This window comes from Rutidosis leptorrhynchoides, chromosome 1 (assembly GCF_046630445.1).
Source record: "Rutidosis leptorrhynchoides isolate AG116_Rl617_1_P2 chromosome 1, CSIRO_AGI_Rlap_v1, whole genome shotgun sequence".
NCBI lineage: Eukaryota > Viridiplantae > Streptophyta > Magnoliopsida > Asterales > Asteraceae > Rutidosis > Rutidosis leptorrhynchoides.
This window is the reverse complement of record NC_092333.1, coordinates 27,295,063-27,311,007: the sequence shown is the minus strand read 5'-3', so window position 1 is coordinate 27,311,007 and position 15,945 is coordinate 27,295,063. Positions and strand designations below refer to the sequence as shown.

Below are 15,945 nucleotides of genomic sequence, written 5' to 3'. Positions count from 1 at the left end.
GAAATTGCTTCTTTAAAAGTTCAAATAGCAAATCAAGCAAGGCAAATCGAGAAAGTAACCAAGGAAATGCATGCTATCAGAGTAGGATGTGAACTGTGCCAAGGTCCCCATCTTACTAGAGATTGTGATCAAAGTACAATGGAAGAACAAGCAAATTTCTTAGGATACTTACGAAAAGGTGAAATGAACTTCAGTGATTTTCCAGCTATAGAAGCAAACAACCGAAAATATCCTCCTATAAACAGCTATCAAGTAGGAGGACCTTCAAATAATAATAATAATTATCAAAATAACAATAACTATCAAGGAGGAAATCCAGGTTACCAAAACAATCGGAATTTTCCAAATCAAAATCAAAGAAATCCACCACCAGGTTATAATAACCGAAATCAACCTCAAAAAAATTACCAAAATAATTTCCAACAAAATCAACCACAACCACTAGCACTTATGCAACCACAACCATTAGCAATTATGCAACCTCAACCCGAGAGGAAATCTGGTTTAGAAGATCTCTTAAGAGATTTTATGGTTAAGCATGAGCAAAATGCAGAGCTCCAAACTCAGCAAATTCGAAATCAACAAGCCACGATTCAGATTTTAGAAAGAGATGTTGGAAGGATCTCACAGTTACTAGCAGAGAGACCACCAATTGCAAGTAATCCTCCGGTTATACTAAAGAAGAAGGATCCTCAAGCTCCAGCATATTCACAAGTGAATGCTATTTATAGTTTCTGTGAGGATGAAGCAAGTTTCAAAACACCGGAGCATAGTCCTATTTTTACTCTTGGGTGTGAAGATGATGATGAAGAATGTGATGAGTTTATATTTTCTGATTTATCCAATTTGGCAGATTACACTCCTTATCAAGAGATTGATGGTACCCGAGTTGAAAGTATGAAAAGTATAACATGTGAAAATGAAGAGATCCGAGTTGGTGACATAACTCCCGAGTATGCTGATTATTTGATGAGGCTGATGTCGGGAAATCATGCAGAAGTGCAGAAAATAGAAACCACCAAGCCTTCCGAATTTAGGGTTGATGATGATTTGAAGGTGATCAAGGAAGAAGTTAAAGATACGGTGAAGCAAGCACCTAAAGTGGAAGACTATAAAGAACCCATTCCATACCCGCATGTACTTTTATCCAAAAAACCAAAGGAGAATCATTGTAAGCCTTTAAATACGGATAATATTTGTGTAAATGTACCTTTGGTTGATGTTGTTGCAGGTATGCCAAACTATGGGAAATTCTTGAATGATTTGATGGCAAAAGAAGGAGTGTGTGAGCAGGCATCATCTGCGTTTCTTAAAGCAGAATGTGCTGCTATTGTGAAAAAGAATGAATTGCCACCTAAGTTAGGTGATCCTGGACCGTTCATAGTACCTTGTAAGCTTAATGAATCTGAAATTCTTAGATCATTAGCTGACTCAGGTGCAAGTATAAATCTCATGCCTTATTCCATTTACTCGCATTTGAACTTAGGTGAACTTAAACCCACCAATTCAGGCATTAGATTCATTGATCAGTCGGTTAATAAACCTATAGGGATTGCTGAAAACTTAGTAGTAAAAACAGGTGAACTTGAGTTTCTAGCTGACTTTGTAGTTGTAGACATGAAGGAAGATAAGTTTGTACCTATTATTTTAGGTAGACCATTCTTAGCAACTGCATGTGCTTTAACAGATTGGAAAACAGGAAAACTAGTTTTGAAGGATAGAGGCAAGAGTGCAACCTATCAAACTGAGTTTAGTATGAACCCACCACCCACACCGATAGTTTCAGTGAATATTGTTGACAATGTCAAACCCATTAGTCAACAAGCTAAGTGTGGGGAGGGTGATGAGGAGAAACTAGATAGTAAACCGCCCAATGATAATGTTGTTGAGAAAACCATGAAGAAGTTATATGGTAGGGTTAGAAATGCTATGTCGAAAAAAGATGAACCTTTGAGAGAGAGATTGGTGTCAAACTTATCAAAATTTGAGAAAGATAAGTTAAAAAATTTAGTTAAAGAGTCAAGATTTTCGGACTCTTGGTTATTGTCAAAAATTAATGGCGAGAATGGTTGCGGTAATGGTTCTATTGGAGTAAAGAAGGGTGATGTTTATCACCCCGACGTTAGTTAAAATTGGGATGGAGTCGCGTGAACGACTCGCTAATAAACTTCACACATTGTAAATAGTCCCATTCGTGTGTCTCGTTTTTATTTTAAATTCCTTTTTATTTGTATTCTTCATATACTTGTTTTAAAATTTAAAAATGTTAATCTTTTTAACACAAAAATAGAGTGTTTTTATTTTATTTTAAATTTGTTTTCGAAAAACATTAAAACTTTAACTTTTAATGAATTGAATTTTATAAATTGAATTTAAAAATTTATAAACGGATTAAGATCAGGTATAACAACCGAATTTCCGTTACAAATATAAATTTATAAAAGATATTTTAAATTTAATTGATTATAAGTTATATAAAAAAAATATAAAATGAAAAAAGTAAAAAAAAAAAAATTTTAGTTTGTAATAACATAATTTTTTGGTGTGTATTGAAACTTATTATGTTTTTATTTTTTTATATATTAGCAAGAAAATATAGTGTGGGGTAAAAAAATGTGTTGTACGATTGAATTAAAACCCCATATTTTGTGTGTTTTTAACATGGTTTTGACAGGTACAGACGAAAATGCAATTAGACGAAACGAAACATCAAATTACATTGTGATACAAACATTGGATATGATCATAGGTAAAACAATTTGAAAATCCAAATCGGTTAACAAAGGAAGTTCCAAATACTCTACACTTTTTGTCCTCTCAAATTTATACATTATTATCTGATTTTATGTAATGAGGGCATTACATAATCTTAAGTGTGGGGTGGGAATATATAAATTCTCGAGAACTAATAAGTTATTGGTTTTTATGAAAATTTGAAAATTTTTAAACAAATGTATCTAATCAATTTTTAAGGTAACTACGAGCAATTAAAGATCAGGTGTAAAAACCGAAATTGTTGTCTCCATACATTAAAAATACATAAGTTTATTTGTTTAAAACCTAGAAAAAGAAAAAAAAAATTTATAACAAGAATTTATAAATCCTTATGTTAAGAACCATTTATCACATGTTTCTTTGAAGTTTATTGCAGATATCATTGCTACAGAATGTATAAACCTGAATATTCCATTATCACGAGTAATAGAGGATGAATCAAATCCATCCCGTAAGGAAGTAAAGTCTTCCGAATTGACACACTTGCTAACTTATGTTAGAAGATGTAGTCCAGAACAGCTGTAGGTTGACGAAAAATCTTGAAAAGTCATCCCTAAAATCGGCTGGAAATCCACCTAACCTCAGCATCAAACAGGGTTTTTGGTGGTCAGACTTATCCTAACCATGAGATGGATCTGTCTCGTACAATGGGGGGGCACATTGCAAATTAGCTTTTAAGACTAATGAATCTAATCCCCAGATGGATGATCTCCGTAAAGATCAACTGCATCTATGTTTGACCGCGGTCAACATACATATGCCATAACAAATTGAGGTGTGCAAACTCATGGTTCACCGATGATATTTGGACACGATATAATTTTGTTCTAAAACTTATGCTATTTTATGAATTATATTTGTGTAAAACTATTTTTGGACATTTGGCTTCAAGTTCCATGATACTACAATCATGGGGGCGAATAGCTTGCTAATCGCCGACTGAGACTTCGGTTTTCAGTTACCCTCAACCGGAATTTGAGGTTAAAACCGGAAAACGTGTCTAGTGTAAAAACTAGCATGACATTTTATAAAATCATAAAACGTTTTCACAAGGTCCAATTTTCCCTAAGGATCCAAATTTTTAAAACACTAATCACGAGTTTCATGTTTGTTTCTGTTGTCAGAATTTCATTTCGTGTGGTGTGTGTGTGATTCAATAAATACTGTGTTGTGTAATAAATTTCATATAGCGTGTGTTTCATTTCGTGTAGTGTGTGTTGTGTAATATATAATGTTCTAACTCTGTTAAAAGATGTAATTGCTTGAGGACAAGCAACGTTCTAGTGTGGGGTATTTTGATATTGCTCTAAACATACATATTATTCGACGCAATATCACTCATATTTCATAGGTTTTTATCTTCTACAAAGACATTCAATGCGCATTTCACGAGAAAAACGACAAAAGTGGATAAAAGCTTGCTATTTGAAGATTCGACGATAAAACGATAGTTTTAACCAGATTTATATCAAGAAACGTTTATCTGAATGAAAGTACAAGATTGATGAAGAAAAGAGTTCAAATGTATAATACCAAGACAGTACACGTCAACACGAGATCAACATAGAACGACTGAAGAACAAAAAATCAAGAAAACTGAAATTTACTCTTACACGAATCGTGTACCATTACACGAATCGTGTAATGTAACTGGTCTTACACGAATCGTGTGACCATACACGATTCGTGTAATGTTAGGCCGAAATACTGTTCCAGTTTCGAGAAGGGTGGCTAGCTTTTTAATTTTAAAACAATACTTTTTCTGAATTGTGTACAGCAAAGAGTCCAATTGAAGATTTCAACAACTACTTGAAGGTTATAAATATGGATACGTTCAGAGATACAGATACACAGAGATTACAACACAAATTTATATTTCAATTACTATAGTTAATATTATTGTTAATTTTATTACGCTGTAAAAATAGTTTCAGTTATTAAGGGGGTATTGTTCGTGAAAAAGGGTGTTATTGTACGCGTGAAAGGGGTGTTATTATTGTAATTTTTTCTACCATTTGAAGTTAATGCAAGTGAAGATATATTAGTAAGTTTACTCTGTTAAAATTAGCGTTGTTATTATGTTTGCATATATATATATTTTTATGTCTCCCCTAGTGTAATGGATAGCTAAATTTCTCTAGTGTTTGCTTAAATGTAGAGCCCCTAGTGAAATGGATTGTTACCATTAGTAAAGTTAAAATGTAACTTTAGTATTTTTAATATTGAGCCTAGTTAAAAGAACCATTTTTATGTAATTAGGTATTTAACCCTTGCCACTTAATTTAGTAAATTTAAATAACGAAAGTTGTTTTTATTTACACAAATTAAGCTTCAACATTAAAAATGATCTAGACGAATTTATGGATAAGTTATTGACACCAATTTAGAAATAAACTTCGGTGGTTTGGGTGATATCAATAAATTATGTGAAGGTGAAATTATAAAAAGGGAGACCGTTATAATTTGGGTATGGGCGAAGGTCAAAACTAGGCTAGGTCTCAATTTAAATACTTAGGGAATAGTAGCTTTCTAAGAAGAATCCGATGAAAATTAGATTTTATTTAGTTAAGTTGTAACTTTATATTTATTCGAGAGAAAAATGTAAAGTTTGATACTAGAACATTTTAGTAGGGCGTAAAACTTAAAACAATCCATGGATCTAGGGGTGACACAATTAAGTAAACACTTCCCATTTATCTTATTTTTACTTCTTATAAAAGTTTTATCTTTATTATTTACGAATTTCAAGTTTAAAATATATAAAAATACATAAAAATAACTAATTTTCGAAACAGTAATCTGTCCCATAATTTAAACCTTACACGAATCGTGTACTCCTACACGAATCGTGTAGGCCTTGACGCGGCTACAGTACCAGCTAGGGTAAAAATTAGGGTTTTGATTAATTAATTATTTATAATTTAGGTTATTAGTTATTTAATTATTATAATTAGGTTATTTATTATATAATCAGTTTTAATTAAGTATAAAATACAAAAATACATGTTTTAATCCTAAAATTAGCATTAATCATTATAGGTTTATAAATTGTAATTAGTTTATAATTAGTAAATTAATTAAATTCCTTTTAATTTGTATTAGTTTTATTAAAAATGCATTTTAGTTAAATTAATTAAGTTTATATAATTTTTTGCTTAAAACAAAATTCTAAACATATAGTTTTATTAAAAATTACTATTTTATTAATTATCATCTAGTAATATAACTGTCGCATCATAATTAGTATAATTTCATTTAGTTCCTTTTTAAGTTAATTTTTGTAAACTTGTAATTTTATTTAGTAAATTAGTTTTAGTTATTTTCTTTTACTGTTACTATAAATGCCTAATCCAAAACCTCCTTTAATTAAGTTTGACATCAAAGACTATTAAAAACCATTAAACACTCCATCTCCCTGTGGAACGAATCGGATTTACCAACAAACTAAACTACACGGATAGGACTAGTTGCCTATATATATGTGTGAAATCAACCTAAAATCTATAAAATACCACATATACAATAAATCAATTCGTGTAACAAAACAACTCAAATCCGTTCATAAATAAAGGTTACGTTCGCACACATCACAGACTATATAAATTATAAACACAAAAATTATAAGCAGAAAAACTGATTTTATATAAATACAAACACAGAATTATATCACGGATGCAGTTACATCTCACCATCACATTTTTTTTAAATTGATTCTTGCTTCCAAATTCTGTACCAATATTCGAATCTAAAACAGGTGTAGCCAAAAGCAGTTATCGATCAGTATCTCCTTTTTATTTCTTTATTTCTTTTTATCTTATTCCCTGTCCTTCATATCTGCTTTCTGTCCTTCATATCTGCTTTTGATTGCACATCGATTTCACTCAGCAGTTAAGATCAATTATAGTAGCTACAATATGTATTTAGTCACTCTTTATTAAGCCACTACAGCAAATCAAATTAAAAACAGAATATAATTAAAAGTTCCAGGCCGTTTCCTCTGTTCTTATTTTTTTTTGTCATATATCGATTTCGAACGAATTGCCAAAATGTGTAAATTCAGTATTGTTAGAAAGATGTTGTTTAAACTAACTGCAAAGTTGCAGGTTCCAATTTTCCATAACAAGTTCAAATTTTCGAAGTCAAATTTCATATGAAAAAGTCAACCAAAACATTCATAGAGAAATTCGATTTTTTCTTGATGTTTTAAGTTGAATTGAAGGTTCAGATAGTTTCTAGGAAGCATCTACAACTTCTTTTATGTTATAAATTTTATCCAAAATGAACTAGGATTCAAGTTTGGGATTCGAGTTCATGGTCGATATCATTCTTGCTGTTACAGCGTTTTTTCTACAAATTTTTTTTTTTTGTTTTTCAAACTGTTAATCCCAAATTATTAAAACGAGTTACTTCTTTTATATATTATAAGCCTTAACCAAAATTCTTGATACTTACTGTTATGTTAATCGATCGAATGTATTGAAGGAGAAGAAGATAGAACACAGACAAATTGGGTTAAATAAATAAATACGGGGTATAAAACAGATATAGAGCAATAGAGGGATGGTTGGAGTTGTATGCGAGGGAGCGGGAGGTCGCGGGTTCGAGTCCTGGCTTCGACGATTTGTTATCTTTTTGAGACTCTAAGGTAGTAATCAATTTTATTATTACTTTTATTATTATTATTATTGTTATTACCATTATTATTGATTATGGTTATTATCAAGATAAGTGTTATTAGTTTTTAAGAATTTAAAGTATAATTATTATTATTATCATTTATCTAATTAATAGTATTATCATTATTGTTATTACTAATATTATCATTAAGTATTATTATCATTATTATTATTACTATAGTATTATTATTATTACTAGTATTAGTATTATTATTATTATTATTATTATTATTATTATTATTATTATTATTATTATTATTATTATTATTATTATTATTATTATTATTATTATTATTATTATTATTATTATTATTATTATTATTATTATTATTATTATTATTATTGTAATATTATGATTATCGTCATTAAGGTGATTATGAACATATTAACAACATTCATGTTACAAATTTAATAATAAAAGTGATACGATAAAACTTATGAAAAATGGTCATAATTATTTGAATATAGGTACAATTATGAATACGATTACGAATTTAAGTTATAGAAACTGTAGTTATAAGTTTAGAAATTATACGAAGCTTATGATAAATCTGATATGTATTATCAGCACTGATATTATTATCATTTTACTAAAAGTATCATTTTAATTAAAATTATCAAAATTAGCATTTTTATTAAGATTACCATTTACATTAAAATAGATACTATTACTACTAATATTATTACTATTATTATTATCATTATCATTATTATTATTTTTCTTGTCAATACTAGTATTACTACAAATAGATATTTTATACAACAATACATTACAATAATATCAATATTACTTATCATTATATTGTTATTATTAAAATGATAATTATTAAATTATATATATAAAATGTATCAGTTAATACACAAATATATATTGTAATCATATATAAAACCTTATATATATTTTTATAATATAAATAATGATAAATATTAACTATATAAAATATATAAATTAAATATATTAAAATGATCTAAATAACATGAAATATAACAAGTATATTATTAATAATAATATATATAAATTTGTTCGAATACGATTATATGTATTAATAAATATACAAATGATATAGGTTCGTGAATCCAAGGCAAACCCTGCATTGTTCAATATAATCGTATGTATTTTTACTACAAAATACAGTATGGTGAGTTCATTTGATTCCCTTTTTACTCTTTACATTTTTGGAACTGAGAATACATGCGCTGTTTTTATAACTGCTTTATTAAATGCTTTTAAAATATATTGTTGAACTGCGAATACATGAAATACTTTTATAAATGTTTGACGAGATAGACACAAGCAAAACATTCCTCGAATGAATTATTATGCAGACAGAAGTTCTGTGGATTATTATTGAATTATGTGGACATGATAATTGCCACTAATTGTTGTGAATATTTTCCCCTGATTATTATTGCTTGGTAACCTAAGAATTATAATCGGGTATGGCCCTAATTCACGCGAATCCTAAAGGTAGCTACCGGGTTTAACACCCCCACCCAGAATATTCACTAGACGGAAGAGCTAGTGGGCGTGGTGTTTAGTACTTCGAAGTTTATATGATTATTATACAGACGAGATGTTATGTTTTGGGGATATTATTATGCGCATTATATGTTAAGGTCGGTTACCAATCCAAGCTATGAAAGAAATGAAAAGTGAATGTTATGTATCGAGAGAATGATTTTATACACAGGTTATGTGTATGTTATTTTTGTGCACGAGATATGTGTACGGTTAATAAGATTTATGATAAAGGATTTCGTACACGAGAAATGTGTACCGTATTTAAAAGATATCGCATGTACATTACATGTGGGTATAGGATTCGGGCTCATTTGTACCATGCGTCATTTAAATCTTGTGGTCTATCAAAATGATGAATTTTATTGTTTTATGATAAACTTATGAACTCACCAACCTTTTGGTTGACACTTGAAAGCATGTTTATTCTTAGGTATGAAAGAAATCTTCCGCTGTGCATTTGCTCATATTAGAGATATTACTTGGAGTCATTCATGACATATTTCAAAAGACGTTGCATTCGAGTCATTGAGTTCATCAAGATTATTATTAAGTCAAGTATAGTTGGATATATTATGAAATAGTATGCATGCCGTCAACTTTCGATGTAATGAAAGATTGTCTTTTCAAAAACGAATGCAATGTTTGTAAAATGTAACATATAGAGGTCAAGTACCTCGCGATGTAATCAACTATTGTGAATCGTTTGTAATCGATATGAACGGGGCATTTCATAAATATATACATATTTGTTTTAATATATGCATATATATTTACATATCCTTGTACATGTAGACTATAAACTATTAAAATGTTATCAATAATATAAATTATGAAGATATAACTATATAACTAGTATTAAATTCACATATCTTACATATATTACATAGATTTGTTAAATATCCTTTGATAATTTCATTACAAAATAAGAATATCTTTATAAAAACTTAACATCCAACGGATATCCATTAACCCGCTTAATCCAACGGATATGAATATGGATGGATGATTTATATTTAAATGGATATGGATATGGATATGGATATGGATATGGATATGGATATGGGTTTAAAAAATTAAATGGATATGGATGTGAATATGAGACCGCCCGATCCATATCCGATCCATTGTCATCCCTAAACCGGCGTTTCAATGTTCGGTTTTTCTATTTCTGTAATTATTTCATTTGAAAAACCATTTCTATAATTACTCTAAAAAAATCATTTTCAAAAAAAATTCTATTTTTATCAACTTATATACGGGAATTATCATTATCATTATTATTATTATTATTGAATTTTCATTTGATTTAATATTGATATAGGAAAACATTATTAAACTATATAGTTAGGTAACGGGTCGAGTCAAAACAACTGATCTTGTAAAGCTAAGTGAAAACCACGTTCGATGGATCCAATAACAATTAGTTCAAGGTTATGTATGTATGTATGTAAAGGTTCCATACATATTAGAGTTGACAAAAACCCTGTTTGAAAACAAGCAACACCCTTACGATAACAATTAGTTCAAGGGTGACTAAAAAATATAACATAAATTGCAGGGGCTGAATCTGCATGATTACTATTTAATAATTAATATTATGTGCATAAAAGAACGAGTTACCCAAGGATTACGACCATATTAACCCCCACGGACCCCACCGGCCAGATCTTTCGGTCATGAACCTATAAAAATATATCATCGTCACCCCCTTATTTAGTTTAATTGAATTCGATAATTAAATCGTTCGTCACTGAAAGTTCTGGTCAGGTTACTAAGATTTATTACGTTTTTTATTTTTTTTTATTTTGTTGTACGTATATGAAGATGTCCAAAAGAGTTGAAGGAACTGCAATTGGTATTGATCTTGGAACAACATATTCGTGTGTAGCGGCATGGTTTAGTAAGCACAATCGTGTTGAGATAGTTCCTAATGAGCAAGGTAACAAGATTACACCATCGTGCGTTGCGTGGGATGGCACAGACCTCTTAGTAGGCGAGGCTGCAAAAAATCAAATCACCAGAAATCCTAAAAACACAATGTTTGGTAAGTAAATTTGTTTTCCTTTGATCAGCTGCTTTCATGTTTACTATAAATATAATTATTTGTAAGATAAGAATATAAGATACAGAACGGAACCCTCGTATAGTCGTATTACCCTTAATTTAGCACCCCATCTTTTGATTTTCAGATGCTAAACGTTTGATAGGAAGCAGATTCAGTGATAGTAGAGTGCAGGCATACATTAAGTCGCTGCCTTTTAAGGTAATTGAAGGTTTTGGGGATAAGCCAATGATGGTATTTGAACACGAGTGGATAGATTATATATTTTCACCTGAAGAAATATCTTCAAAGATTATAGAAAATCTGAAAGAAGCTGCTGAAGCGTATATAGGAACCAAAGTTACAGATGCAGTGATAACGGTTCCTGCATATTTTAGTGACAAGCAACGACAAGCAACAAAGTATGCCGGAGCATTGGCAGGCCTTAATGTCATGTGCTTGATTAATGAACCTACATCAGCAGCTATTGCGTATGGTTTAGATAACAGTGGTGATATACATCGTCCCGATGTGAAAAATGTACTCATCTTTGATCTAGGTGGAGGAACATTTGACGTATCTCTTCTCAATATCAGCAAGGCTGGCATGATTACTGTCAAAGCGGTGGGTGGTGACACTCGTTTAGGTGGTGAAGATTTTGATGAGGTGATGGTCAATCACTGTGTTCAAGAATTTAAGAAGAAAGAAAGCAAGGACATGAGTAAGAACGCAAAAGCAAGAATGAGGATGAAAATCGCTTGTGAGAAAGCAAAAAGGGATCTATCATCAACAACTCGAACATCAATTGAAATTGATTCCTTTTTTGAAGGAATTGATTTTTCGATGAAAATAACGCGGGCAAAATTTGAAGAGCTAAATGCCCATTTCTTCTTGAAGTGCATTGAGCATGTAGAAAAGTGTTTGAGAGATGGGGATGTGCACAAGAATGATGTCGACGATGTGGTAATTGTTGGGGGGTCAACCCGAATCCCAAAGATACAACAAATGCTAACCGAATTCTTTGACGGAAAGCCTCTTTGCAAGAGCATAAATGCAGATGAAGCTGTCGCATATGGTGCAGCAGTGTTGGCTGCAAACTTAAGAGGTACTGGGAACGAAAAAGTGCAGGAGTTGATAATGTTAGATCATGTGACCCCTCTATGTCTTGGCATCAAGACTTGTCATGTTATGGATAAGAGTGGCATACAATATGTAAATGATAAGGTTGTTATGATCCCTAAAAGCACACCTATACCGCCTGCTAAGGAGTTGATAGTGTTAGATGTGACCCCTCTATCTATTGGCGTGAGGAGTTGTGTGAAGGATAAGAGTGGTGCACGTGTAATTAATGATATGGTTGTTATGATCCCTAAAAATACACCTATACCGACTCTTAAGGAGCATATAGTTCTTACAGTATATGACAACCAAGAAACTGTGGAAATTGTTTTATTTGTGGGAGAGAGCACCGAAACTAAAGAAAACCTCTATCTTGGTTCATTACATATAGGTGGAATTCCAGCAGCCCCTGCGCGTGAAGTAGAAGTCGCGGTTTGCTTTAACATAGATGCGAGTGGTATTCTAAATGTCTTAGGTGAGGTGAAACCTACTGGTTATAAAAAAAGTATGAGTGTTTCTATATTTGCTCAAGATTAAGTCTAAAGACTTGGTTAATCCTTGTATGGTAATAAATCATCGGTGATATTTCTAGTTGTAATGTATTTTCAATGTTTCTTGTTTGACTTTTTAAATTGAAACTTGGATTAATCCGAGTATTGAAAAGAACTGTACTTAATAAAGTTCCATGAGTAATAATAGCATTTAGGAATTTATGTAATTCAACTAAAGTTCCCATTTTGTTCAAAAAATGGTTCTGATCTTTCGATATTTGCAGGACTTAGCTGCATATGTGACTGATACTACTTTATTAATTGCATGAAACGTTTTCTAATACATAATCTATATGTGAAAGCGGCTAAAGTAGTCATCGATGACAATTCAGCATGCTCCAAATGTTATGGTTTTGTTAGGTATGGCGATGAGAGTGAGAGGACTCGGTCTGAAATAATGAATGGAACTTAATTATTCGGCCTATGCGTGCTGGTGCTGCTACTCCACGAAAACCATTTGGTTACCAACAACAATGTGGTTCAAAAGGAATTGAACACGTTTATTTAACTTTAATTAGTTTTATTATTATTGAATCACTCTAGTTAAAGAGTCATAAATACTATGGAGTACTTGAGTATATTTTAAGAACCCTTGATCGTCAAATGACTATGTAAAGAGTAAAGACATAATTCGCGGACAGTTAATTGTGGTGTGCTCAACTTACGTACTCAGCAAAAGCAAATCCAAAATTCTTAAATATCGGTGTCACAAAATAACATGTCTACATAATGATTCATATATACTAATCGATACCTGATTTATGGTCGTTTTAAGTTTAACTCATGGTGTCGTTTACACAGTTTTATCCATACTATATGTAATAGATTTTGTAATAAAAAAATTAAGTGGCTTCTTGGTCCATTTGGTGATGTCTTCATTAATACAATGAAGGGCATAAACAACATAGCAGACACAGAGTACATTGCACAAGAATAATGAAATCTATATATTTTTATTTTTAAATAATCAACCTTCGTGTAAATTGAACTAACTTATTACGCTCTTGATATTACATGAAATCTTATAACAAAAAATATAATGAAGGGCATAAACAATGAATATTAAAACACTTTTTTAAATATTCAATGGATATTCATTACACTGTTCAATCTTTCAATCTACTGGATATAAATAGATTAACTGAAATCAAATAGATATAGATATGGATAAACAAAAAGTAAATGAATACAGATACGTTATCACCGATCCATATCCGATACATTGTATTCCTATTTCTCCCCGAGATCTCATTTTTGAAAGACAGCCGAGACGAGATTTGCATCTCCCGAGATTTCACGGTCAACGGGGTCAAACTTGGTCAGTCACAATTTCTCGAATTTTCTCGCTAAATCTCGTAAAAATGTATATTAATATACATATATTAATTTATATATCTTATTTTTATATTATAAAAAACTAAAAGTTAACGTCCGAGATTTAACTTTCCAAGATGACGAGATCTCCCCAAAAATGTCAAAACGAGATATCTCAAGATCCGAGTTCTCCAACCTACGGAGTAACTTATTTTTTTGCAACAAACTACAAAAGTTTTATAACTACTCAGAAAAACTTTATTAAAAAATGAAACTCCAAAATATAATCGAGAAAGCCATAAAAACGTTAGAACTCAACTAATAAACTGTTGGAAACTAAACTTGATTGTGGGCTATTTGTTTTGGATTTGGGCTTGCAAGTATACAAATATTTTGGATCAAGATTATAGCCCATTATGTAGAAACTTCTTGTAATATGTAGTAGTGAAAGTGTGTAGAATGTGTGTAGAATAATCTTGTAAAATATCTAAGTCTAGAATTATCATGAGAATATTTAGAAAATATCTAGATATTAGATGATGAAGTATTCTAGACTAGTCCATGGTGTAGTATAAATAGATGGATTCACCTCTCATTTATAATCAAGCAACAAAGCAATTCAATAAGCAAATCAAGTAATAAACAAAGCCTTCAAGATCAATCAAACTTCTAAATCATCAATCCTCTCTTCCACAAATAATATACACATGACCTCCTATTTCTAACAAATTGGTATCAAGAGCTTGGTTCGACAAGATGATGGCCAACAATGTCATCACGTTTCCTCGCCTCACAAAGGATAATTATGATCGATGGAGCATCCAAATGAAGACCTTCCTAGGTGGACAAGACTTATGGGAGATTGTGGAGGAAGGCTATGAGGAACCTGCAGAAAAAGGTCCTCTCGGCAAGGAGAAAAAATTAATGAAGACGAACGATCAAAAGGCTCTTTCCATCATCCAACAAAGTGTAGATGATGGAGCTTTTGAGAAAATTGCAAGTGCAACCACCGCCAAGAAAGCATGGGAGATCTTGGAGAATTCTTATAAGGGAGTTGATAAGGTGAAAAAGGTTCGACTACAAACACTACGAAGTGAGTTCGAATCCTTAAATAAGAAAGACTCGGAATCAATTTCTGATTATTTTACAAGAGTCTTGGCGGTTGTCAATCAATTAAAGAGGAATGGTGAAACTCTAAGTGATGTAAGAGTCATTGAGAAGATTCTTAGATCATTAGATTCAAAATTCGACTATATAGTCGTAGCCATCGAAGAATCTAAAGATCTAGAATCAATGACTATCGATGAACTCATGGGTTCACTACAAGCCCATGAAGAGATGTTCAATAAGAAAAATAAGGAGCCTTTGGAGCAAGCTTTACAAGCAAAACTCTCTTTCAAGGAAGAGAGCAGTGAAAAGACTCATCAAACGAGTCAACGAGGTCGTGGTCAAGTACGTGGCTGAGGACGAGGGCAAGGATATATCAAACGTGGAGGTTATAGTTCTTATAAAAATGAAGAAAGAAGTCAAGATTTTCACCCGACAAGAGGTCGCGGAAGAGGCGACACAAGTAGAAGGCCAAGGTATGACAATTCTCAAACCAAATGCTATAATTGTCATAAATTTGGCCACTATGCTTCGGAATGCGGGAAGTCAAACAATTACGTGCAAGAAAGAGCAAATTTAGTGCAAGAAGATACCGAAGCCGTGAAAAACACTTTGTTACTAGCATGCAAAGGTGAAGATAACGGAGAATCAAATTTGTGGTATCTCGACACGGGTGCAAGCAACCATATGTGCGGTGACAAAAACATGTTTGTGGAGTTAGACGAGGTAATTAGTGGAAATATCATCTTCGGAGATTCCTCTAAAGTCCCGGTTAAAGGCAAAGGTAAGATTCTCATCCGCTTGAAAAATGGAAGGCATCAATTTATCTCTAACGTGTAT

The 15,945-nt window shown here is 31.5% G+C and overlaps 1 protein-coding gene across 1 annotated transcript; it reads left to right on the top strand.

The window, feature by feature from the left end:
* Nucleotides 1-10,797: 10,797 nt before the first annotated feature.
* Nucleotides 10,798-12,953, top strand: LOC139850724 (heat shock cognate 70 kDa protein-like). Its single transcript, XM_071840294.1, has 4 exons — nucleotides 10,798-11,017; nucleotides 11,163-12,199; nucleotides 12,344-12,613; nucleotides 12,909-12,953. Exons 1-4 carry the CDS (start codon nucleotides 10,798-10,800, stop codon nucleotides 12,951-12,953), a joined length of 1,572 nt encoding a protein of 523 aa, XP_071696395.1.
* The last annotated feature ends 2,992 nt before the right edge of the window (nucleotides 12,954-15,945 follow it).